The sequence below is a fragment of the Paramormyrops kingsleyae genome, chromosome 11, assembly GCF_048594095.1.
Source record: "Paramormyrops kingsleyae isolate MSU_618 chromosome 11, PKINGS_0.4, whole genome shotgun sequence".
Lineage (NCBI taxonomy): Eukaryota > Metazoa > Chordata > Actinopteri > Osteoglossiformes > Mormyridae > Paramormyrops > Paramormyrops kingsleyae.
Genome location: NC_132807.1, coordinates 27,114,524 through 27,132,900, shown reverse-complemented (window position 1 = coordinate 27,132,900; position 18,377 = coordinate 27,114,524). Strand labels below are relative to the sequence as shown.

The 18,377-nt window shown below is 49.5% G+C and overlaps 1 protein-coding gene across 3 annotated transcripts in view; it reads left to right on the top strand.

Annotated features, from left to right (window-relative positions):
• The window catches only part of chd9 (chromodomain helicase DNA binding protein 9), a 53,227-nt gene extending 38,590 nt beyond the window's left edge, over positions 1–14,637 (top strand). For 2 of the 3 annotated variants that reach the window (XM_072718355.1, XM_072718354.1), the window contains 22 exons: positions 1,271–1,438; positions 1,838–2,023; positions 2,163–2,273; positions 2,372–2,568; positions 2,745–2,941; positions 3,074–3,233; positions 4,300–4,389; positions 4,853–4,956; positions 5,286–5,403; positions 5,864–5,921; positions 6,040–6,088; positions 6,187–6,418; positions 6,511–6,716; positions 6,834–7,697; positions 7,947–8,110; positions 8,263–8,439; positions 11,057–11,231; positions 11,335–11,474; positions 12,400–12,621; positions 12,847–12,990; positions 13,095–13,199; positions 13,347–14,637. In XM_072718355.1, the coding sequence (XP_072574456.1) occupies positions 1,271–1,438; positions 1,838–2,023; positions 2,163–2,273; positions 2,372–2,568; positions 2,745–2,941; positions 3,074–3,233; positions 4,300–4,389; positions 4,853–4,956; positions 5,286–5,403; positions 5,864–5,921; positions 6,040–6,088; positions 6,187–6,418; positions 6,511–6,716; positions 6,834–7,697; positions 7,947–8,110; positions 8,263–8,439; positions 11,057–11,231; positions 11,335–11,474; positions 12,400–12,621; positions 12,847–12,990; positions 13,095–13,199; positions 13,347–14,288 (4,809 nt within the window). In that variant the 3' untranslated portion in view covers positions 14,289–14,637. The remainder of the gene's footprint in view (positions 1–1,270; positions 1,439–1,837; positions 2,024–2,162; positions 2,274–2,371; positions 2,569–2,744; positions 2,942–3,073; positions 3,234–4,299; positions 4,390–4,852; positions 4,957–5,285; positions 5,404–5,863; positions 5,922–6,039; positions 6,089–6,186; positions 6,419–6,510; positions 6,717–6,833; positions 7,698–7,946; positions 8,111–8,262; positions 8,440–11,056; positions 11,232–11,334; positions 11,475–12,399; positions 12,622–12,846; positions 12,991–13,094; positions 13,200–13,346) is intronic. The other variant, XM_023790355.2, reaches the window with a different exon arrangement.
• Positions 14,638–18,377: the final 3,740 nt, after the last annotated feature.

Genomic DNA, 18,377 nt, shown 5'->3' with positions numbered 1-18,377 from the left:
CCGTAATCTCCATTAGCTGACAGCCAGAACCGCCTGCGCCTTTCAATTCATCCACGCCGCCATGGAAACGTAAATGCTAACATGATTGAACGGCACGGTGCCGAGCGATCCGATGCCAGCGGTGAGCCCTGCGCCAGGAATGCAACTGGGAAATCTGTTTATAAACGAATGGTTTGAAGTTTATACAGTGACGGCACATTCAGTGACAGCTGTGGTCAAGCAGTCATGTATCGGTACCTTCTCAGGGGATCTTTTAATCATTTAATCATAAAATAATAGATGGTTGATTCGCTTGCACAGATTGATGTTTCTTTTTTGTGATTTTTTTTTACTGTAATATTGGAAAATCAGTCAGCCCACTTCGGTCAGCAGAACTGCCAGATTTTCACTAGGATCCAGTGTGGGTGTGTAAGCCCAGCTGCCACAGAAAGCCCAGTAGGGGAGTTTCCCGGCCAGTGTAATTCCAGTTGAAGTGCCTCTCGGTTCAGCCTGTGTAGACAGCCCGGTTCTGAGAAACGAGGGGCGATGGCAGTTCTGCATGACTGAACCCGTACACCCAAAATGGACCCCCGCTGCTGAGCTGAACAGCCGTCTGAGCTCTTTGTGACAGTCATGCACCTCAAATTTACTATCTGGAAAATATGATCAACCAGTTTCCCTAAGTAAATTCAGTTAAGTGGTTTAACTTGGGAGTAGACAAAAACTGTTTAAGCTGTTTTCAGCTAATATTTCGGAATTGGCTGCAAAATAGTACATAAATGCAGTTTTGCAAAGTATTTTTAAATCGTATACATTAGTGTTTCCCAGTCCGGTCCTCGGGGACCCACAGTCGGTCCGTGTTTTTGTTCCATTTCAGCTCCCTGCCAGACAGTCCATGTTTTAGCTCGGCAGCAGGGAGAGAGCAAAAACGTGGGCTGTCTGTTGGTCCCTGGGGACTGGATTGGGAAACACTGGCATAGATAAATCAAACCTTTTTAGGTTAATGTAAAATATTGACAATAATGAGTGCCGACCCCACGGAATCTCACAGGCTCAGTGTGTAGCTTTAGGGCAGGGGAAGCCGCAGGTGTTGCCAGAAGCGGGGGGGGGCATTTGGAAAATGCTTCATATAGAGACCATCAGCAGAAGCAGTGCATTTTGAATGTATAATTTAGCACACAAAAAAAGTAGAGATCCTGTCCCCGTTTATTTCTGCCCATGTGTGTCCTCCCTGGCATGTGGGTGTCCCCATACATTGTCACGTATCTGCACCCGTTTCCCCCCCCTACAGGCCCAGGCTCGTTGCCACAGGATTGGGCAGAACAAGGCGGTGAAGGTCTACCGGCTGATCACCCGTAACTCCTACGAGCGCGAGATGTTCGACCGCGCCAGCCTGAAGCTGGGCCTGGACAAGGCCGTTCTGCAGAGCATGAGTGGCCGCGAGAACAGCGTGGGCGGGGTAATCTCCCTCTATGTCATCCACTGTCATTGGTGCTTGTGTCTGTCCGTTAAGGACAAGGGCGTAGGTTTGGTTTCACCATTGGTAGGGACATAATCAGCCCCCCTAAACACACACACAATGCTCCCACAATATTGGTACCTTTCATACCCAAATGTACGCCCTTGGTTCTGGATCAGCTGATATATAAGCTGTGTGTATTTCACAGCTGATTAATTCTAGTTGCTCCTATGATACTTCTGGTATTTATTATTTTTCATAAATACGATACATGGTGTATTTATGAATGTAGCTCGGCAGGGGAGCACCGATAGTGGCTTTGGCCATGATCTGTGTGTGGCCTGCAGCCAGCTCGTCTCTATCCCGGCTTGACCACCTCTACATCCTGCCCTCCTCCAGCAGATCCAGCAGCAACTGTCCAAGAAGGAGATCGAAGACCTGCTGCGGAGGGGAGCCTACGGGGCCCTCATGGACGAGGAGGACGAGGGCTCCAAGTTCTGTGAGGAGGACATTGATCAGATTCTCCAGCGCAGGACGAAGACCATCACTATCGAGTCCGAGGGCCGGGGCTCCACTTTTGCCAAGGTTTGGCTCCCCCTCCCCCGTGGTGTAGATAGTTTCTCCACCAGTCACACAAAACAGCCTCCTGGTGCAGCATCGGAGAAACGTATCTCCGTTGCCTGGATACACCTCTGTTCATCCTTCACGTGGTGTTTGTTTTCAGGCCAGCTTCGTGGCGTCTGGAAACAGGACAGACATCTCTCTGGACGACCCCAACTTCTGGGACAAGTGGGCAAAGAAGGCGGAGATCGACCTGGACACCGTTAACGGCAGAGTGAGTCCCGTCCCGTCTCATCCATCCTCTTTCTTGCGTTGAGGATGCTAATTAAAAAAAACACCCCCGCTCCCCTCGTCGTCCTTTGTGGGCTACAGAACAGCCTGGTGATCGACACCCCCCGGATTCGGAAGCAGACTCGCCCATTCAGCGCCACCAAGGACGAGCTGGCCGAGCTGTCAGAGGGCGACAGCGACAGCGAAGACAAGCCCAAGCTCCGGAGGCCGTACGACCGCCTCAACGGCTACGGCCGCACCGAGTGCTTCCGTGTGGAGAAGAACCTGCTGGTGTATGGGTGAGCGGACCTCTGTGCCACGAGTGTGGCTGTGTTTGCCGTTTAAAGCCCACTGGCTTTTTATGCAAAGCAACCTACTGTGCCCCTTCAAAGGCACAACAGCAATCCCACATGGGCCTAAGCCTTCAGCTTACCATGCCGTACTGACGCACTGCTGCCACGGCACCTGCATCCAGGTGGGGGCGCTGGAGGGACATCCTGCACGGGCGATTCAAGCGGCAGCTCAGTGAGCGGGACGTGGAGGCCATCTGCCGAGCGCTTCTGGCCTACTGCCTGGTCCATTACCGCGGCGACGACAAGATCAAGAGCTTCATGTGGGACCTGATCGCCCCCTCAGAGGACGGCCGCACTCGGGAGCTGCAGAACCACCTGGGTGAGCTGATTGGTCCCTTAAAGAAAACAAGCACCAGGTCTCCAAAGAATGCATCTTCACTATACTGCACAGCCATCGGCAGATCGGCCTGATCGCCTCTTAAATACTCATGACCTCCTCTTTCCCCTACAGGGCTGTCGACGCCGGTGCCCCGAGGGCGGAAGGGGAAGAAGATGAAGGCCCAGGCCAGCTCCTTCGACATCCAGAAGGCCGAGTGGATCCGAAAGCACAACCCGGAACACCTTCTGCAAGACGACGGCTACAAGAAGCATCTGCGACATCACTGTAACAAGTGAGTGTGGTCCCAGGTCCTCCCCCCAACCCGCCCCCCCCCCGTGAGCTAGAAATTATCCATTGGGGGGGGGCCTACCCAGGTCCTCAAGAGTGTCTCAAACTGAAACGTAGGGAGGATCACATCCATCTTAATGGTGCCTAATGATGTATTAAAAACCGACCTGCAGATGTTATGGTAAGTCATTAATACTGTAGACGTTATGGTAAGTTGTTAATACTGTGTTCCGGAAATCGAAATGATGGGGACACAAGGAAACCTATCCGTCAATCCATCCATCCAGTGACGGGTCACACTGAGCATGGTTCCCTTTGCTGGGAGCACTGGGCAGGGAGCATACTGGATTGGGGTGCTGTTCCATCACAGGGTAAAGACATGGAGTGAAGCCCGTTTTGTTGTGGATGTTTTGATCTGGGTGTTGTGGGCCCCGGGACTCTGAGCTGGTCTGGTGTACAGTGAGAAAGTTACAAAGCGGTGCTTAAACAGAAATAATATAAAAAGTAATATTAAAATCTCTGTGAGAGTGGAGTGTGCTTTCTCCCCCGGTTCTGCCTTGGCGCTGTCGCCTCAGGCTTAGTCTCCAGGGACCGTAGGGCCCGGACTCGGTGAAGTGCTTTGTGGCAATGCTTCTCATTAAAACACTATATATGAATAAGATGGAATTGAATTGATTTAGGTAGCTCACTGATGTAAAGGTACACGCATGCGGGGCTCTAACTGCCATACCGGAGCGAGTGAGGCCATAAACGCAGCCCTGCATGAAGCGGCTTGCTCTCCATTCCCCCACTGGCCTCACTCTGTCAGGGTGATTTGTCTGCCGTGACGAATACAGGAAGAAGCAGCTTTTCATGGACTGTACCAGTGCCCTGGAGGCATGGGTGGGAGGGAAGGGCTGTCAGAACCCTGCAGACTGGAGGGAACTGGGAGGGGGTGGGGTGTGATCAACGCTGTGCTTTCAGCTAGTGTCAGTGAGCCCCCCCAACCCCCGCCCCCCAGTCTACTTGAACCCAATATTCCTGGTCCTTCACTGTGACTGCATGTGACGCCCCTTCGTCTCTCTGTGCAGGGTTCTGCTCCGGGTTCGAATGCTTTACTACCTGAAACAGGAGGTGATCGGCAACCAGGCCCAGAAGGTTCTGGGCGGCTCGGAATCCAGGTGGGAACTGAAAATCAGCCGGCGCCGTTCTGGACCTCTGGTGTCGAATCTCTGGTGGCCCACATTCTCGGCTCCCAGTGTCAGTTTGAGGTTTAGTGAACACCTGACGTGGTCATGGTCCTTTGGCAACCCTCGCCAAATTTATGGTCTTACCAGAAGGTGTGCCAAGTCCAAGCAGGAGTTTAGAAAATGAACGAGAATTTTTTTCTAGATTCCCGTAACAAAAACGGGCAACATCAAGGTGCTGTGATGTACTTCTCAGACATCTATTCCAGCCCGTTAGTGTGTTTACCCTGTCTGACACTCATGTGATGAGCTGGAAATGATGAGTGACAGATGTTCTTGTCATCATACGGTGACTGTCTTCACACACTCTCCGTATCACGGTGGATTTTGAGGAATGTGTGTTTGTGTCTGTTTGTGTGTCTCTGATTTTCATTCTGCTTTGTTCTGCCGTCCTCAGCGAGATCGAGATCTGGGTCCCTGAATTGGGCCACTCTGAGCTGCCCGCGCTGTGGTGGGACACTGGGGCGGACAAGAGCCTCCTGCTGGGGGTCTATAAGCATGGTGAGTCGTCTCCCCCCCCACCCATCATCAACTACTGCTACAGAGCCGTCACTTGCTACATTCTCGCTGAAACACTTCCTCTGCTGGGGATGAAGCTTCTGGGTCTTCACCATTTTCCTTAATTCCCCCGAAACCTGGAGATTATTCAGGAAGAAACGCAAGCATTAGCGTCTCCTCTGACGGCTGCCAGGGGGCCGTCTTTAGTACCTTCTGTGATTTTTGGGGTCTTTATGTACTCAAGTAGCTACCAGTAGAGACGGAGTAACTGCTTATAGCAGAGAGGTGAAATGAGTGAACTGCAGTGGCTGCCCTTCCCCCCCCCACCGCAGGGTACGAGAAGTACAACACGATCCGCGCGGACCCCGCCCTCTGCTTCCTGGAGCGGGTCGGCCGGCCCGACGAGAAAGCCATCGCTGCCGAGCAGAGGGCCAACGATTTCATGGACGGGTACGTGGTCCACCGCGGCACTGCTGAGTCAGAGAGCGCAGCGCTGTCTGTGATGGATACGCCGCGCGCGAGCGCTGCCTGTACCATACTGGCTTTAATCTCGCCGTTTGCCTCATTTACTTGCTAATTGTCTGCAGTGTACATGCTGTAATCTGTCATTCTTACTGATTATGCCTTCCTGAAGGCCTTAGACCAAAATATTGCAGACTACCGTGGTGCTTATGAGCACGCAGTGTGGGACCGACTGTTTATAAATAACTCGTCTCAGCAAGAACGTGAATCGGTTTATTTAAAAGGCATGGTAATTATCGATTGTTAGTAGTTTGTCTTTATGTTGGTTTTGGTATGGTCCTGCCCTTGAAGCTTGGGGGCGGGGTTAAAACAGGAAGTCCCGCCTTTCTGTATCCTGCTGCTGTGTCCCGCCTCTGCCTTCCCTCATGGTCCTTTTTCTCCTACTCAGTGATGTGGACGACCCGGAATACAAGCCTGCTCCAGCACTGCTAAAGGATGACATAGAGGTAACAGTCAGGGTATCATAGGACGATTCTGCTGGAGCACTTTCTGTGCCACTCTCCAGGTGGGGAGGAATTGGGGGGGTCCTAATAATGTGACTATAAACACTCTCCTGTCCCGCAGGATGATGCATCTTCCTCCGGCGACTTGGTCATTACCGACACTACTGGAGGTAAATCACAATCCCGAAATACACAGCAGCCAAAACCAGAACAATCCTGCTTAATTATGAGTTTTTAATGGGTTACTGACGGGTCTCCTGTGTGCCAGAAGGTGGCGCTGTGGCGGAGGGGGACTCTGCTTACTGGCCGCCGCCATCTGCGCTGACGGCTCGCCTGCGGCGCCTCATCACCGCCTCGCAGCGCTACACCAAGAGTCGGCAGATCCTGCAGATCCACCAGACGCAGCAGGCCCTGCCGGCCCCGCCCTCTGCTCTGCTGACGCCCACGCTCACGGACACCCTCAACCCCAAGATGGCCGCCAAGATGGAGCGGCAGCAGAGGTGAGGCGGAGACTCAGTACCCGCATTTCTGCCCAGTCCCAGGCAGAGGGGAGCCTGTCGCTTAGCAAAGCCCCCCCATTACCTCACTTCAGGTGGACCCGTCGGGAAGAAGCCGACTTTTACCGCGTGGTGTCCACCTTCGGAGTGGTGTTCGACCCCGAGGCGGGCCGCTTCGACTGGACCAAGTTCCGCGCCATGGCACGGCTGCACAAGAAGACAGACGAGAGTCTGCGGAAATACCTCTGGGCGTTTACGGCTATGTGCCGCCGGGTCTGCCGCCTGCCGCCGAAAGACATCGGTGAGTGACCAATGAGAACGGGTGTCCCAGTATTCCATGGTTACCTGTAGTTACCCATGGTTACCGAGACAACCGTGAATGGAAATGAATCAAAAGTACATTTTGTGGTCCTTCCAGGCTTCGTGGATCCCTCCATCTCCATCCAGCCCATCACGGAGGAGAGGGCGTCCCGCACGCTCTACCGCATCGAGCTCCTCCGCAAGGTCCGGGAACAAGTGCTGCGTCACCCGCAGCTCTACGAGCGCCTGGCTCTGTGCCAGCCGGGACCTGACCTGCCCGTGTGGTGGGAGCCGGGGCCCCATGACCGCGACCTCCTGATCGGGGCGGCCAAGCACGGCGTCAGCCGCACAGACTACCACATCCTGCGTGACCCTGAGCTGGGCTTCACGGCAGCCCAGCACGCCTACAGCCAGCAGGCGGGGGCTCCGGGCCGCACTGCCACGCCGCTCCTTGCTCCTCATGCCCAGCTCCCGTCAGCAGGGGGGTCCCCACCAGCCGGCACTCCCCAGCAGCATGACATCCCACCCAGGGTGCTCCAGGACGAGGTGACACCCAAGGAGGAGGCATCATCCGAGGACGAAATCAGGGAGGGCAAAGTGCAGCCTGGGCACTGGAGCCCCCCAACAGGGCCCCCAACACCATCCGGCCTGGAAGACAAGACTGGGCCCGCCAAGGGGGAGAGTGAGAGCCGCATGGTGGCAGCCCGGACCAAACCCCTCACGCCCAACTCTGCGGCCAAGAAGCAGAAGAAGGCCAGCAAGCGGAGCCGGCGGGACGCCTCGGACTCCGACGGCTCCTCGTCCTGTTCCTCCTCGCGCTCTTCCTCCTCCTCATCCTCGTCGTCCTCCTCCTGCTCGCGCTCCGGCTCCAGCTCTTCTTCCTCTTCCTCTTCGTGTTCCTCAGGTTCCTCGTCTTCCTCGTCCTCTTCCTCGTCCTCCTCTGAGGACAGTGAGAGCGAGGGAGAGGAGGATGCCAAGAGAGGTGAGTCTGGTGATCGAGTTGCACAGCTTATGAAGATTATTAGTTATGAAGTGTAAAAAGTACAATATTTAATATTTATATTGCTTACCCTTGTTACTAGGATACATATTATGTAAGGGAAAAAAATAGAAACATGTTGTATTTACATTTATGTTGCACAAATAAATTGAATGCAGGGAAGGCCGCCCCCTGCTGGTAAGCAGGAAGGTGTGGCCTGCCGCAGACTGACTGCTGATTGGTGCATTTCAGTGCCACCGCCCCCCAATGTGAAGGGCTTTGACGAAGACAGCGCCGCCTCCATCAGCACCACGCAGGACGAGACACAGGACAGCTACCTCACTGAGAACGGCCTGCCTGGCTCCTCCATCCCCTTCCAGGAGGGCTATATGCTGGCTGCCTCCTACTGGCCAAAGGTATTACAGCAGCCCTAATCTGCATATACATGAACTGCTGTTGGGTTTGAGTTACTCCAAGAGAGGAGTACATTTTTTTCCTGGATTTTTTACATACTAGATGTGTAAGTGAAAAGTAGTTTACGGTTATTATTATTTGCTTGCCCTCGTAGGACCGAGTCATGATCAATCGGCTGGATAGTATTTGCCAGGCCGTGCTGAAGGGGGTGTGGCCTACAGCAAGGCGCACCTATGAGGGCAATGTGGTGTCCTCCTTCTACACCACCAAGCTGCTGGACCGGACCGCCGCCCCCCCTGAGGAACCCTCCGCCTCTCCTCAGAGGTCAAAGGTAAAAAGAAGCATGTTCCAGAAAAGCATGCTGGGAAATGCATATGGCTCTGGGAGCGGTCCGCCACTTACTGGTGGCACATGAAAGGGCCGCCTCAGATCTAGTGAACCTGATTCCATTGAGGAAAGTCACACATAGCTGGGCTTTTGATAAAGATATTTTGGAGAGGTGAGGAGAGTGTGTAGGGATGCTAGAGATTGTAGATTTTGGGGTGTGTGGGGGGAGTTTGGATTATATGGGGGTGGGGGTGACGGGACTGTCCAGGGAATACATTGTTGTTGTTCTGACAGCATCTACTTGGAATTTCTTTTATAATTGACTTGGGGGTGTAACAGTAGACAAAATTAATGGTTCAGTACGAACCTCAGTTTCAGTTTAACAGTTCGGTGCAATTTCGGTACAGGAGGGAAACAGAATTTGTTTTTAAATTATTATTAAGTGCAAACACAGTATAGGAACTGTTGCAATCCAAAGGCAATGTGCCTGTCTAAATTACAAACCCTTAGAGATGCATATTTGCTCATTGTAAAGATGAATTTGGAAAATAAATTTAAAAAAAATAAGAGTACATAATAACATGTCATAATGAAGGGAACCTCGCAATCTCTTACTGACTGTGGTCACATATCTGTAGACCTCATAACCTTTTTTTTAAATATGTATCTTTTTTTGAAAATGTGCTTTGGAATGCTTTTCCACTGCACTAGGTTCCGTTCTTTTTGGTACTTCAAAAAAGATCTTGTGATGGTTTTTTTTTGGCATCCAGATCTTGGTGAATCTCGTCTTCCAACCTTATCGCAATTAAAGCTTTTGTTTCTTCATTTGTCACTTTGCTCCTCGTTATTTTCTTTGAGTTTGTAACTAGTTTGGTACTTTTGGTGCTTGTACTTCTACTGGTACTGGACCGGAAATCAATGAAAAGGGGAATTTTTAGTAGCAAACCTACAGTGCCTGGTGCAGTGGAAAAGCACCCTTAGATGCCACACTGGCAGTTGCCTGCTTTGCTCCAGTTGTACACGTGCTCGGATGATGTCATCTCAAATGACTGTTGGATGTGTTTCAAGCATTGGAGTTTGGTATAACAGTCTTGATGTTATCAGCTACTCTCTCTCCAGTGTTGGTGTGATTTATTGGGAAACCAGAATGTTCCCAAACTGCCAATTATGATTGACTGTAACCAGCTACAATAAGCATGTTTTCTGTGTTGAACATTTACTTGTGACTTTACATTCCGCCTTTGTCAAGAAATGCATTCATTCATTTTATTTTGCGTTCTGAAGTGAAAATGACGTGACTGAACAAGCACACGACAAATATGTGTCCTGTTACAGCCCTCATTCGCCTACATTTTGTGCACCTTTAAAGGCTGCTTGTGTCTTTCATTTTCCTCTTTATTTCAGTCTGCACCAGGGTTTTAGTGAAGTCGTTTAATCTGCAGAGGTATGATCTGTTTTTGGGCACTAGTCTGTCTGCTACCAAGCTGAGCCTTTCTGTGCCCTGGGAAGATCGCTGCCTCGCCTACAGCGGCACACGCACACACACACGCTGCCCACCCACCCACACAGAAAGCCAGGCGGCGGAGATGCGACACGCTGATCCGCTCAGGATTCTTGCAAAGCACCGCAGAGTAGAATAATAAAAACTGGCAGCAATACGATAGCTCCCCCCCAACTCTATTAATTCACACAGCAGGCAGCGTATGGGGGGGGGGGGGTTTGCAAGATGCGGCCAGTTCACCTGTCTGTTTATATGCCGGGCTTGTCTGCCTGCATGGGCTCATCACTGTTTGAGAGTCAATTACTCCATCCTTTAATACAACAACAATGGAAATACACAAGTCGCCAGTTTTATTCTCAATGTTTCTAATGCATTTGAAGGCTTTTAGAAGCTTCAAGTCTGTCAATAGGCACTGTCACCATACTCCTGCACGTCTGCATTCAGTGGTGAGGACAACCTCTTTTTGCAGTGGTGGTGAGGGAGGAAATGTTGACTTTGAAATCAGCAGTGGACAGAAGAATTCCAATCCCTCAGTCACTGCTTATTTAATTCAATAAGAGCCAATACAGTAGCTAGACTGAAGTGGAATAAACCAGGTAGTGATTAGTGGTGTCCAACATTTTTGTAGTGCAGTCTACTTTTGCAAGAAAAATTCCATTATTTTAATTTTTTTTAGTGTGTCCTATTGGTGGGTCGTTTAGCGGCGTCAAGATCCACTGGGAATGTCTTTGTGATCAACCTGTTGATCGCATTCATCTGGTTGGCAATTTTGGCTTAGATGGTCCCACCCACTGAGTTTCATCTTCTGCTTGTATCACTGTTGGCTAAAAGAATGTTGCTGTTGAAGCTACAGACCAACACACATCCTGTTATTGTCCAGACACAGACAGAATTGCTTCTAAATAGAGTCAGTTTGGAAGCAGACCTGAACTTTAAAAGACTACAACCAAACTGCTGCTGCACATGTGATCTGCCACGATTGCAGTGGAAGCCCATATGGTCTCAGGTTGTCCGTTGGTATGGAGCATGATGGTTCTAACACTGCTGTCCTGGTGAAAATTCTGGAGGGGATCAATTGGTCTACTTTCCTCACACCTGATCCGTGCTCTTGCTTTCGTAGGACGGCTCTCTGAAGCTGACCTTCCAGAAACAGGCCGGACCTCAGAAGCGGCCCCTGGATGCTGAGGACGGCCCCCTGGGCCAGCAGCAGTACCTGGCCCGCCTTCAGGAGCTGCAGAGCGCCTCGGATGCCAGCCTGGCCGACTTCACCAAGCCTCATCCAGCCCTGTCCCACGGTACCCCTCTTACAGGGCTGCTGCCTGATCAACCCGTGCCTGGGCCACATTAAGGTTCCCTGGCCCTGAACTCAGCACCTCTGACCCCTCTCACTCCCCACAGGCATCATGGGGCAGATGAGGGTGAATGGGACCGTGGACGGGCAGCCTCTCATGAAAAAGAGACGGGGCAGGCGGAAGAACGTGGAAGGGGTGGACCTCCTGCTCATGAACAAGGGCAGGGCCTCCGCAGTTTCGGACCATGTAAGATCTCCGGTGTGACTTTGTATAATACTCAAATGTTAATTATAGTATTTAACCATGTAGGACTATAAACATCTGCATGTCTAAGACTTTGGCCAGTGATTGTATTTAACTATGATTTTAGACATACTTTGGATATTTAGATTTTCAAAAGGTCTAGTTTAACATTGTGACAAGGTGTTTTCTTGCATTAAATTGGCTTCCACTCTGGAAGGTTGCTGGTTCAAATCCCAGGAATGCCCAGAGTAATTCTACTCCATTGGGCCCTTGAGCAAGGCCCTTAACCTGCAATTGCTTCATCCTGGGTATGACGTTAATCTACATCCAGTCCTATAAGGAGGTCCTCCAACTTACAGGGAAAAACTTGGGGGTTAGTGGCAGGATTGGCACTCTAGCCACTGGAAAAAACTCACTGGTCCATTCAGACTGGTGTGGCGGCTGAATTATCACTGCAGTCAGGTTCTCATCCCCAAGGTGGTTTGTCATGTGATGCGTGCGGCGACGCGCTGTAATCAGTGCATGATCCTTACCTCTCTCTCACCTACTCTGCCTGTACTCTGAGGTGTACTAGCTTCAGGATAAGCTTGTGGGAAATTCCATGTAAAAGTTTGTTTGATGTCACATCTATAACACTGATAAAGTGCTCTGTATTTCTAAATTACTATATGAATTTCAGGGATTTGTTTATATTTAACCTAAGGGGTAATATAAAAATATATGCAAATTGCAACACTAGGCTTGTCATGCTCTGGGGCATTTTTTACCCGTATGAGCCTAAATGTCACATTGATAATGCTACATTGATAAATGTCATGTTGATAATTGCCTCAGTGTATGTTTTTCCATGTGTGATATGTATCTGTGTGGCAATCTAGATGGCAACCCAGGAAACTTTATGCCGTGTTCCGGTTTGCCCCACCCCCAGGTGACCTCTGGTTGGTCTGGTGGCACCCAATCCAGCCCAGTCGTGGCACCCGCTGTGGGGTATGGGCAGACCCCAGTGGACCTGGAAAGCAGAGTCCCCGTCATCAACTTGAAGGACGGCACGCGACTGGCTGGTGACGACGCCCCCAGAAGGAAAGACCTGGACCAGTGGTTGAAGGAGCACCCGGGTTTTGTGGCGGACGTGGGAGCCTTCATCCCTGTGAGCCGACTCACCGTCCTCTATCCTCTTCATGTTTGCAAACCACAGCTGCGATTTAATCTTTAATAACTAGCTAATTCAATGTTATATTTTGGGCAAAATACCTTTAAAAGAATGAGATTTAAGATTGTCTCTTCACCTTGTGGGAGGATGGGACATCTCTGAGATCATTTGAGGTGACCTGGCAATAATCGTGCAATCGGCGCTTGCTGGGTGTCTCTGTCGGTGGCACAGGGAGTCAGCAGGATGCAGTTTCCGGATGGGCGGCCGAAGCAGAAGAGGCACCGTTGCCGCAACCCCAACAAGATCGACGTCAACAGCCTGACAGGCGAGGAGCGTGTGCAGATCATCAACAGGAGAAACGCCCGCAAGGCGAGCTCAGTCTCCTCCTCCTGCTCCACCCCTTCCCTACCTGGAAGATCCTGGGCCTCTTCCTCCCGTTCCCCGCTGAGCTTCTTGTCCTTCTCTCCCCATAGGTGGGTGGAGCTTTTGCTCCGCCCCTGAAGGACCTGTGCCGCTTCCTGCAGGAGAACCCTGAGTATGGTGTACCCCCCGAGTGGGCCGATGTGGTGAAACAGTCGGTGAGTCCCTCAGCCCTGCCCCAGTGACATGCTCTCATTCATCCTGGTGGCATGACATTATGGGATGGAGCAGCTGAGTTTCTGTCCATGACCGTGACTACGACTGGGACCACGTGCTTACTGGTCTCCACCTCCTTCCCCCGGCAGGGTTACCTCCCAGAGAGCATGTTCGACCGCATCCTGACTGGACCCATCGTCCCCGAGGAGGTGAGCCGGCGTGGCCGGCGGCCAAAGAGCATGCTGGGCAGGACGGCGGCGGCGGCTGCGGGCGGAGCCGGCGCCTCAGCCCTCGGCCTCAAACCCCTGCTGGCCAATGGGCTGCTATCGGGGGTGGACCTGTCCAGTTTGCAGGCCCTGCAGCAGAACCTCCAGAGCCTGCAGTCGCTGCAGCTCAGCGCTGCTAGCCTCATGGGCCTGCCCAGTAGCGCCGGAGACGCCGCCAACCTGGCCGCCATGTTTCCCATGATGCTCTCTGGTATGGCGGGGCTGCCTAACCTCCTGGGAGCGGGCGGCCTGCTGGGCAAAAGCCAGGATGGCACAGCAGGCGAGGCGGGCGAGGCCGAGGACGGGAAGAAGGGAAGCGCCGGCAGTGACTCCGCCCCCAAGGCCCCGCCCCAGCCCATGGACGCTAAAGGTGAAAGGACAGAGGCTCAGAGCACCACCCCGTCTGCTTCTGGCAGCTCCGCCCCCCTAAGTGCTGCTGCCGCAGCAGGCTCCGCCCCCCCACTGGCACTGAACTCCTTGCTCCTCTCCGGCATGCTGTATCCCGGGCTGCTGCTTAACCCAGGCCTTAACCTCCCTGTGTCCGCGTCCCCCCAGCCCGGCGCGCCCGAGAAGCAGCGGCGGGGGGCCGACACGGAACGCGCCCCTCTCAGCTTGCCGGCTCAGGGAGCACGGCCGGCCGAGGCAGAGGAGTCCGGAGAGGAGGAGGACGAGGATGAAGAGGACGAGGATGAAGAGGAGGGGTCCACAGGACATAGAGAAGATAACAGTGGAGCAGAAGGGTCCAATAAAGTAGAGTCTTCCTCTTCTGAGTCGGACAGCTCATCTTCCTCCTCTGAAGACTCTGATTCCAGCGATGAAGACTGACCCCCATGTACCCTTGCAATGTATATGTATGGATATATAAATTACCGTGCACTTACATTGTATTTTTTTTTTCTTTTTTGTAAATATCAAAACTAAAGTATTGTGTAATAAAGGAAAAAAATTAAAAAGAAACTGTATCTAGAGAAGCTGAAATGAATTTTCAGTGTTTGTTCAAAGGTACAATATTGTTTTGAGAGACATTTTGCATGTCAAACTTTATTAGATTTCTGAAATTTGTGAACTTGTACTACACAATAATGTACAATTGCAACAAAAAAAGAGGCAAAGGCATTATTGTTATAATTATGTTGGGATTTAATTTTATTAAAAAAATAATGCTCAATGTGAACTGTACATTTAATATATTTGGAGTTGGGGGGGACTTTATACATATTTTGGCTTAAGTTGTAAATAATTTTTCCAGATCCTAAACACTTATAATTTACAGATCGAGCTTTGGAAATGTCAGCAATAACTCGGGCAGCTAATGAATGTCATTGTAGCTGTGCATCCTGGACGTTGGCCATTTCGTCTTTAGAGCCCTGGGGAACGATGCGGCTCTTATTTCCACGGTCGCCGTTTTTCAACCGTCTGTCTCTCTCTAAGCGACTCCTAAACTCCAAATGAAGAAAAGCCCATTTAGCTCTAACGGGAGAGGACTCATCTTCAAGCACCCGGTTGCACCACACACTAATTAGTGCGTATGATCTTAGTGTGTGGTGCTCCTGCTGCGGTATTTGCCTACAGAAGTATAGGAGTAGTCTGTTATACTGAGCTACACCTCACCAACTCTGCTGCTGCACAAAAATCCCAGTTGACTGCAGATCACACTTTTTTTTTCCCCCAAGTCTGCCGTGACTTGGATACGATACCAAGGTCTTACTGAAGGTCAAGAAGCTGGGGATGAAACTCTTACCCAATATGTGCCAAATTCCACTTCTGTCAATGGAACAATGGAAGAAAGGCTCTTATTACATTTTTTTTTTAAAAACAACACCGCTAAATGCATTTAAAAATTCAGGTACAACAAAGTGTTCTGGAGACCCGTGGAATGGAAGGGAATTCCAGTGGGATGGTTTTCCGGCTTTTACCTCACTTAGCGTGTGAGCGCGTGGCGTTCCTCGCCATTTGCCATTTTATAGGACAGCCTCCAGCGTTCTGCACTTTTTCTAGAGACCGTTAGGGAATCTCCTGCTTGGCAGAACCTTCCATGGGTACACTGTGCGTTTCTGTTACCTTCTTGGTGTTCCTGTTTCATCTGTCCCTTTCTGTGTTGTGTCTACGGCTACATCCTGCACAGTCCTACTCCAAGCCACAATCTCTTTTCCTTTGAGTGGATTGGGTCCTGTCCTCCGGCTAATGGTGCACAGGGGTTGTGCACCATTTGAGGGCTTCCTAGTTCTTCAGAGAAAGCCCAGACCCATCTCAGATAGCATCAGAGGTCAGTGTGATGGGCTGCCACTGCCGTGGAATTTCAGTACAGCTGGGCTGGGTTCATCAAAGTGTATATATATATATATGTATATTTTGGGGACTTAAATGATGCAGTTCTTAATTGTAGTGAAATGACAACTTGCTAAAATGACCACTAGGACTTTTGTGTAAAATACTTTTTGACTGTATAGTGGTGCCATGGTAGGGGTCCAGTTCCATTTCACAGTTGGATTTACTTCTTCTCAGGCGCGCAAAGTAAACAGGACACGCAGCACACTGTAATACTTTTGCATTTTGAAACGTCACACGACATGTGACCTGGGTTATGGATCTTTGTAGTCCAGACCAACTCGGCGTTCGATGATCTTTGTTTTCCTTGGGCCGTACTTGGCTATTTTGCAGTTCATTCTGTATGTTTTTGTTGTTGTTTTTTTTTTTCTCTCTTTTTGAGAAATTTTCCTATCCCGTTCAGTTAATCGCTTATGGAATGGTTGTATTTCAGCTGCACTGTGGAAAACTTTATTTGTGGCAGTATATGACTATGCTCACAACATGCCTTTATGTGTATCTAGAGTTCTGCTGTGCAGGTTCTACCCTAGTAGTTCAGCTCCAGCTGTGTAAAAGGACTGTTCTCTAGTATCTAATATCTATTTTATTTGTGTATGTGTATATATGCATACACGCACACAAATATGTGTTTTTTCTGGCTATAGACACGCCAGCACCCTCCATCTGTAACATCAATGTTGAACTGGTTTTTGTATAATTACTGAAACATAATAAATATATTTAGCTACCAACACTGATGTATTCACTGTAATTGACCCACTTGTCACCACACAAGGATTTCTACCATAATCGGCTAAAGCAATCATTTTAAATGATGATTGATGATAGGAAAATAGAAATTGTGCAGCATCGCTGTGTTGTTGTCTTTATTTATTTTCCGATAAAGAGCATAGGCAGGGTATTCGGCAAAGCAGCCCACATCTGATACCCTCTGTCTTTCTCTCTGTTATCACTGGCAGACTCTCCTAGCAGACTCTCCTGTGACCCAATATGACCTTAAATGGACTTGGTTCACTGCTTCAGTCATGTGCTGGGGTTGATGTAACAGATTGCTGAAGTTACCTCCTCAACTTGACCGCAACTGTAATCTGTACCACTTCATTGTTGTGTTAATCAAGGTGAACTCTACCCTATTGTTTTTGGGAAATACCTGCAGAAGTGTGCTTTATGTTTTGCATATTTCTTCTCTTGGTGTGTTCTAATATGAGTGCAGCCACGGATAGTTCTAGAGGTTGTCTTACATTGTACTTAAAATTATATAATGCAGAACCAAGTCTGGGAATCAGCTTATACATGTAAATGTTCCAGAGTTTATATTTTACATGTGTAATCTTAACATTCAGGGATGCAGACACAGCTCTAGTTCAGTAGTTGTCGATGTGCGATATACAGGCAGTCCCCAGGTTACGAATGAGATCCATTCCCTAAGTCTGTCTTTAAGTCAAATTTGTAGGTATGTTGGAAAAATAATAATAGAGCGCATAATAATTATACAGTAATAATAAGTTATTACATACAGTACTGTGCTGTACCCAGAGCCAAGGAACCAGTGAAGCTGCACAATGTTTTCACAAATGTCACAAAATTGTCTGTGCGTTTGTTATTACGAACCATATTATTTAACCCAAATTTTTTATATGATAAGCGTTATAGCAGGCACTTTGTAAGTATGAGTTGTCCGTAAGTCGGATGTTCTTGACCTGGGAACTGTCTGTAAACTATCTGTTGCAGGGCACCTTCTCAGAACACTACCTTGCAGTCTACTTGGTGTAAAAATGTTTTTGGACATGATTATACAGCGAGAACGTGACAACACTGTTGCAGGTCAGAGAGGCCTGATGCAACATGAAACTCACATTCACATTCATAGCTTTTAATGTTCTTTCTCATAATAGCCCAAAAGCATACCAAGCTCCAATAAAATAGGTTAATTAAAAAAAAACATGGTATTATTTATTGACAGTTTTTAGGCAAAACACAAACTATTTTTGTCTGTACATCACACCTTTGAAAGGTCACTTTGCACATCATTAATCGGAACCTTGGCAAGTTTTCATCTGGACCACAGTTGCACATTTGGGCATGTATAGCGTGTCAGGTCTAAGGATTTCAGAAGATTGCCAGTTCGAGCCCCGGCTTCGGCAGAACAGTCACATGTCTGTGGGCCCTTGAGCGAGGCCCTTAACCCTCAGCTCCAGGGGCACCGCACGTTAGCTGACCCTGTGCTGTGACTCCCAAGCTATGGAGAGCAAGATAGGGTCAGTGAACAAAAGCATCCTGATGTACCTGTACTTGTGCAAATGGCGAATAAAGCATGTTTTTTGTATTTGCTATGTTTGTCTAAGGAATGGCCTGCCACTGTGCAAAATACCATTATCTCAGATTACCTGCCAGGAAGGAATTACCAACAAGCAAAAAAAAAACACATGTATGAACATCAACTTGCAATGTGCGTTTCCTTGTATCTGTTCTTCACTAAATATTTTTTCAATAAGTTTTATTTGCACCAGTTTTATGATGTGGTCTTTGTAACTAAATGACGTTCAATTGACAATTTTTTTTGTAAATCATCAGTTATTTCGTAGG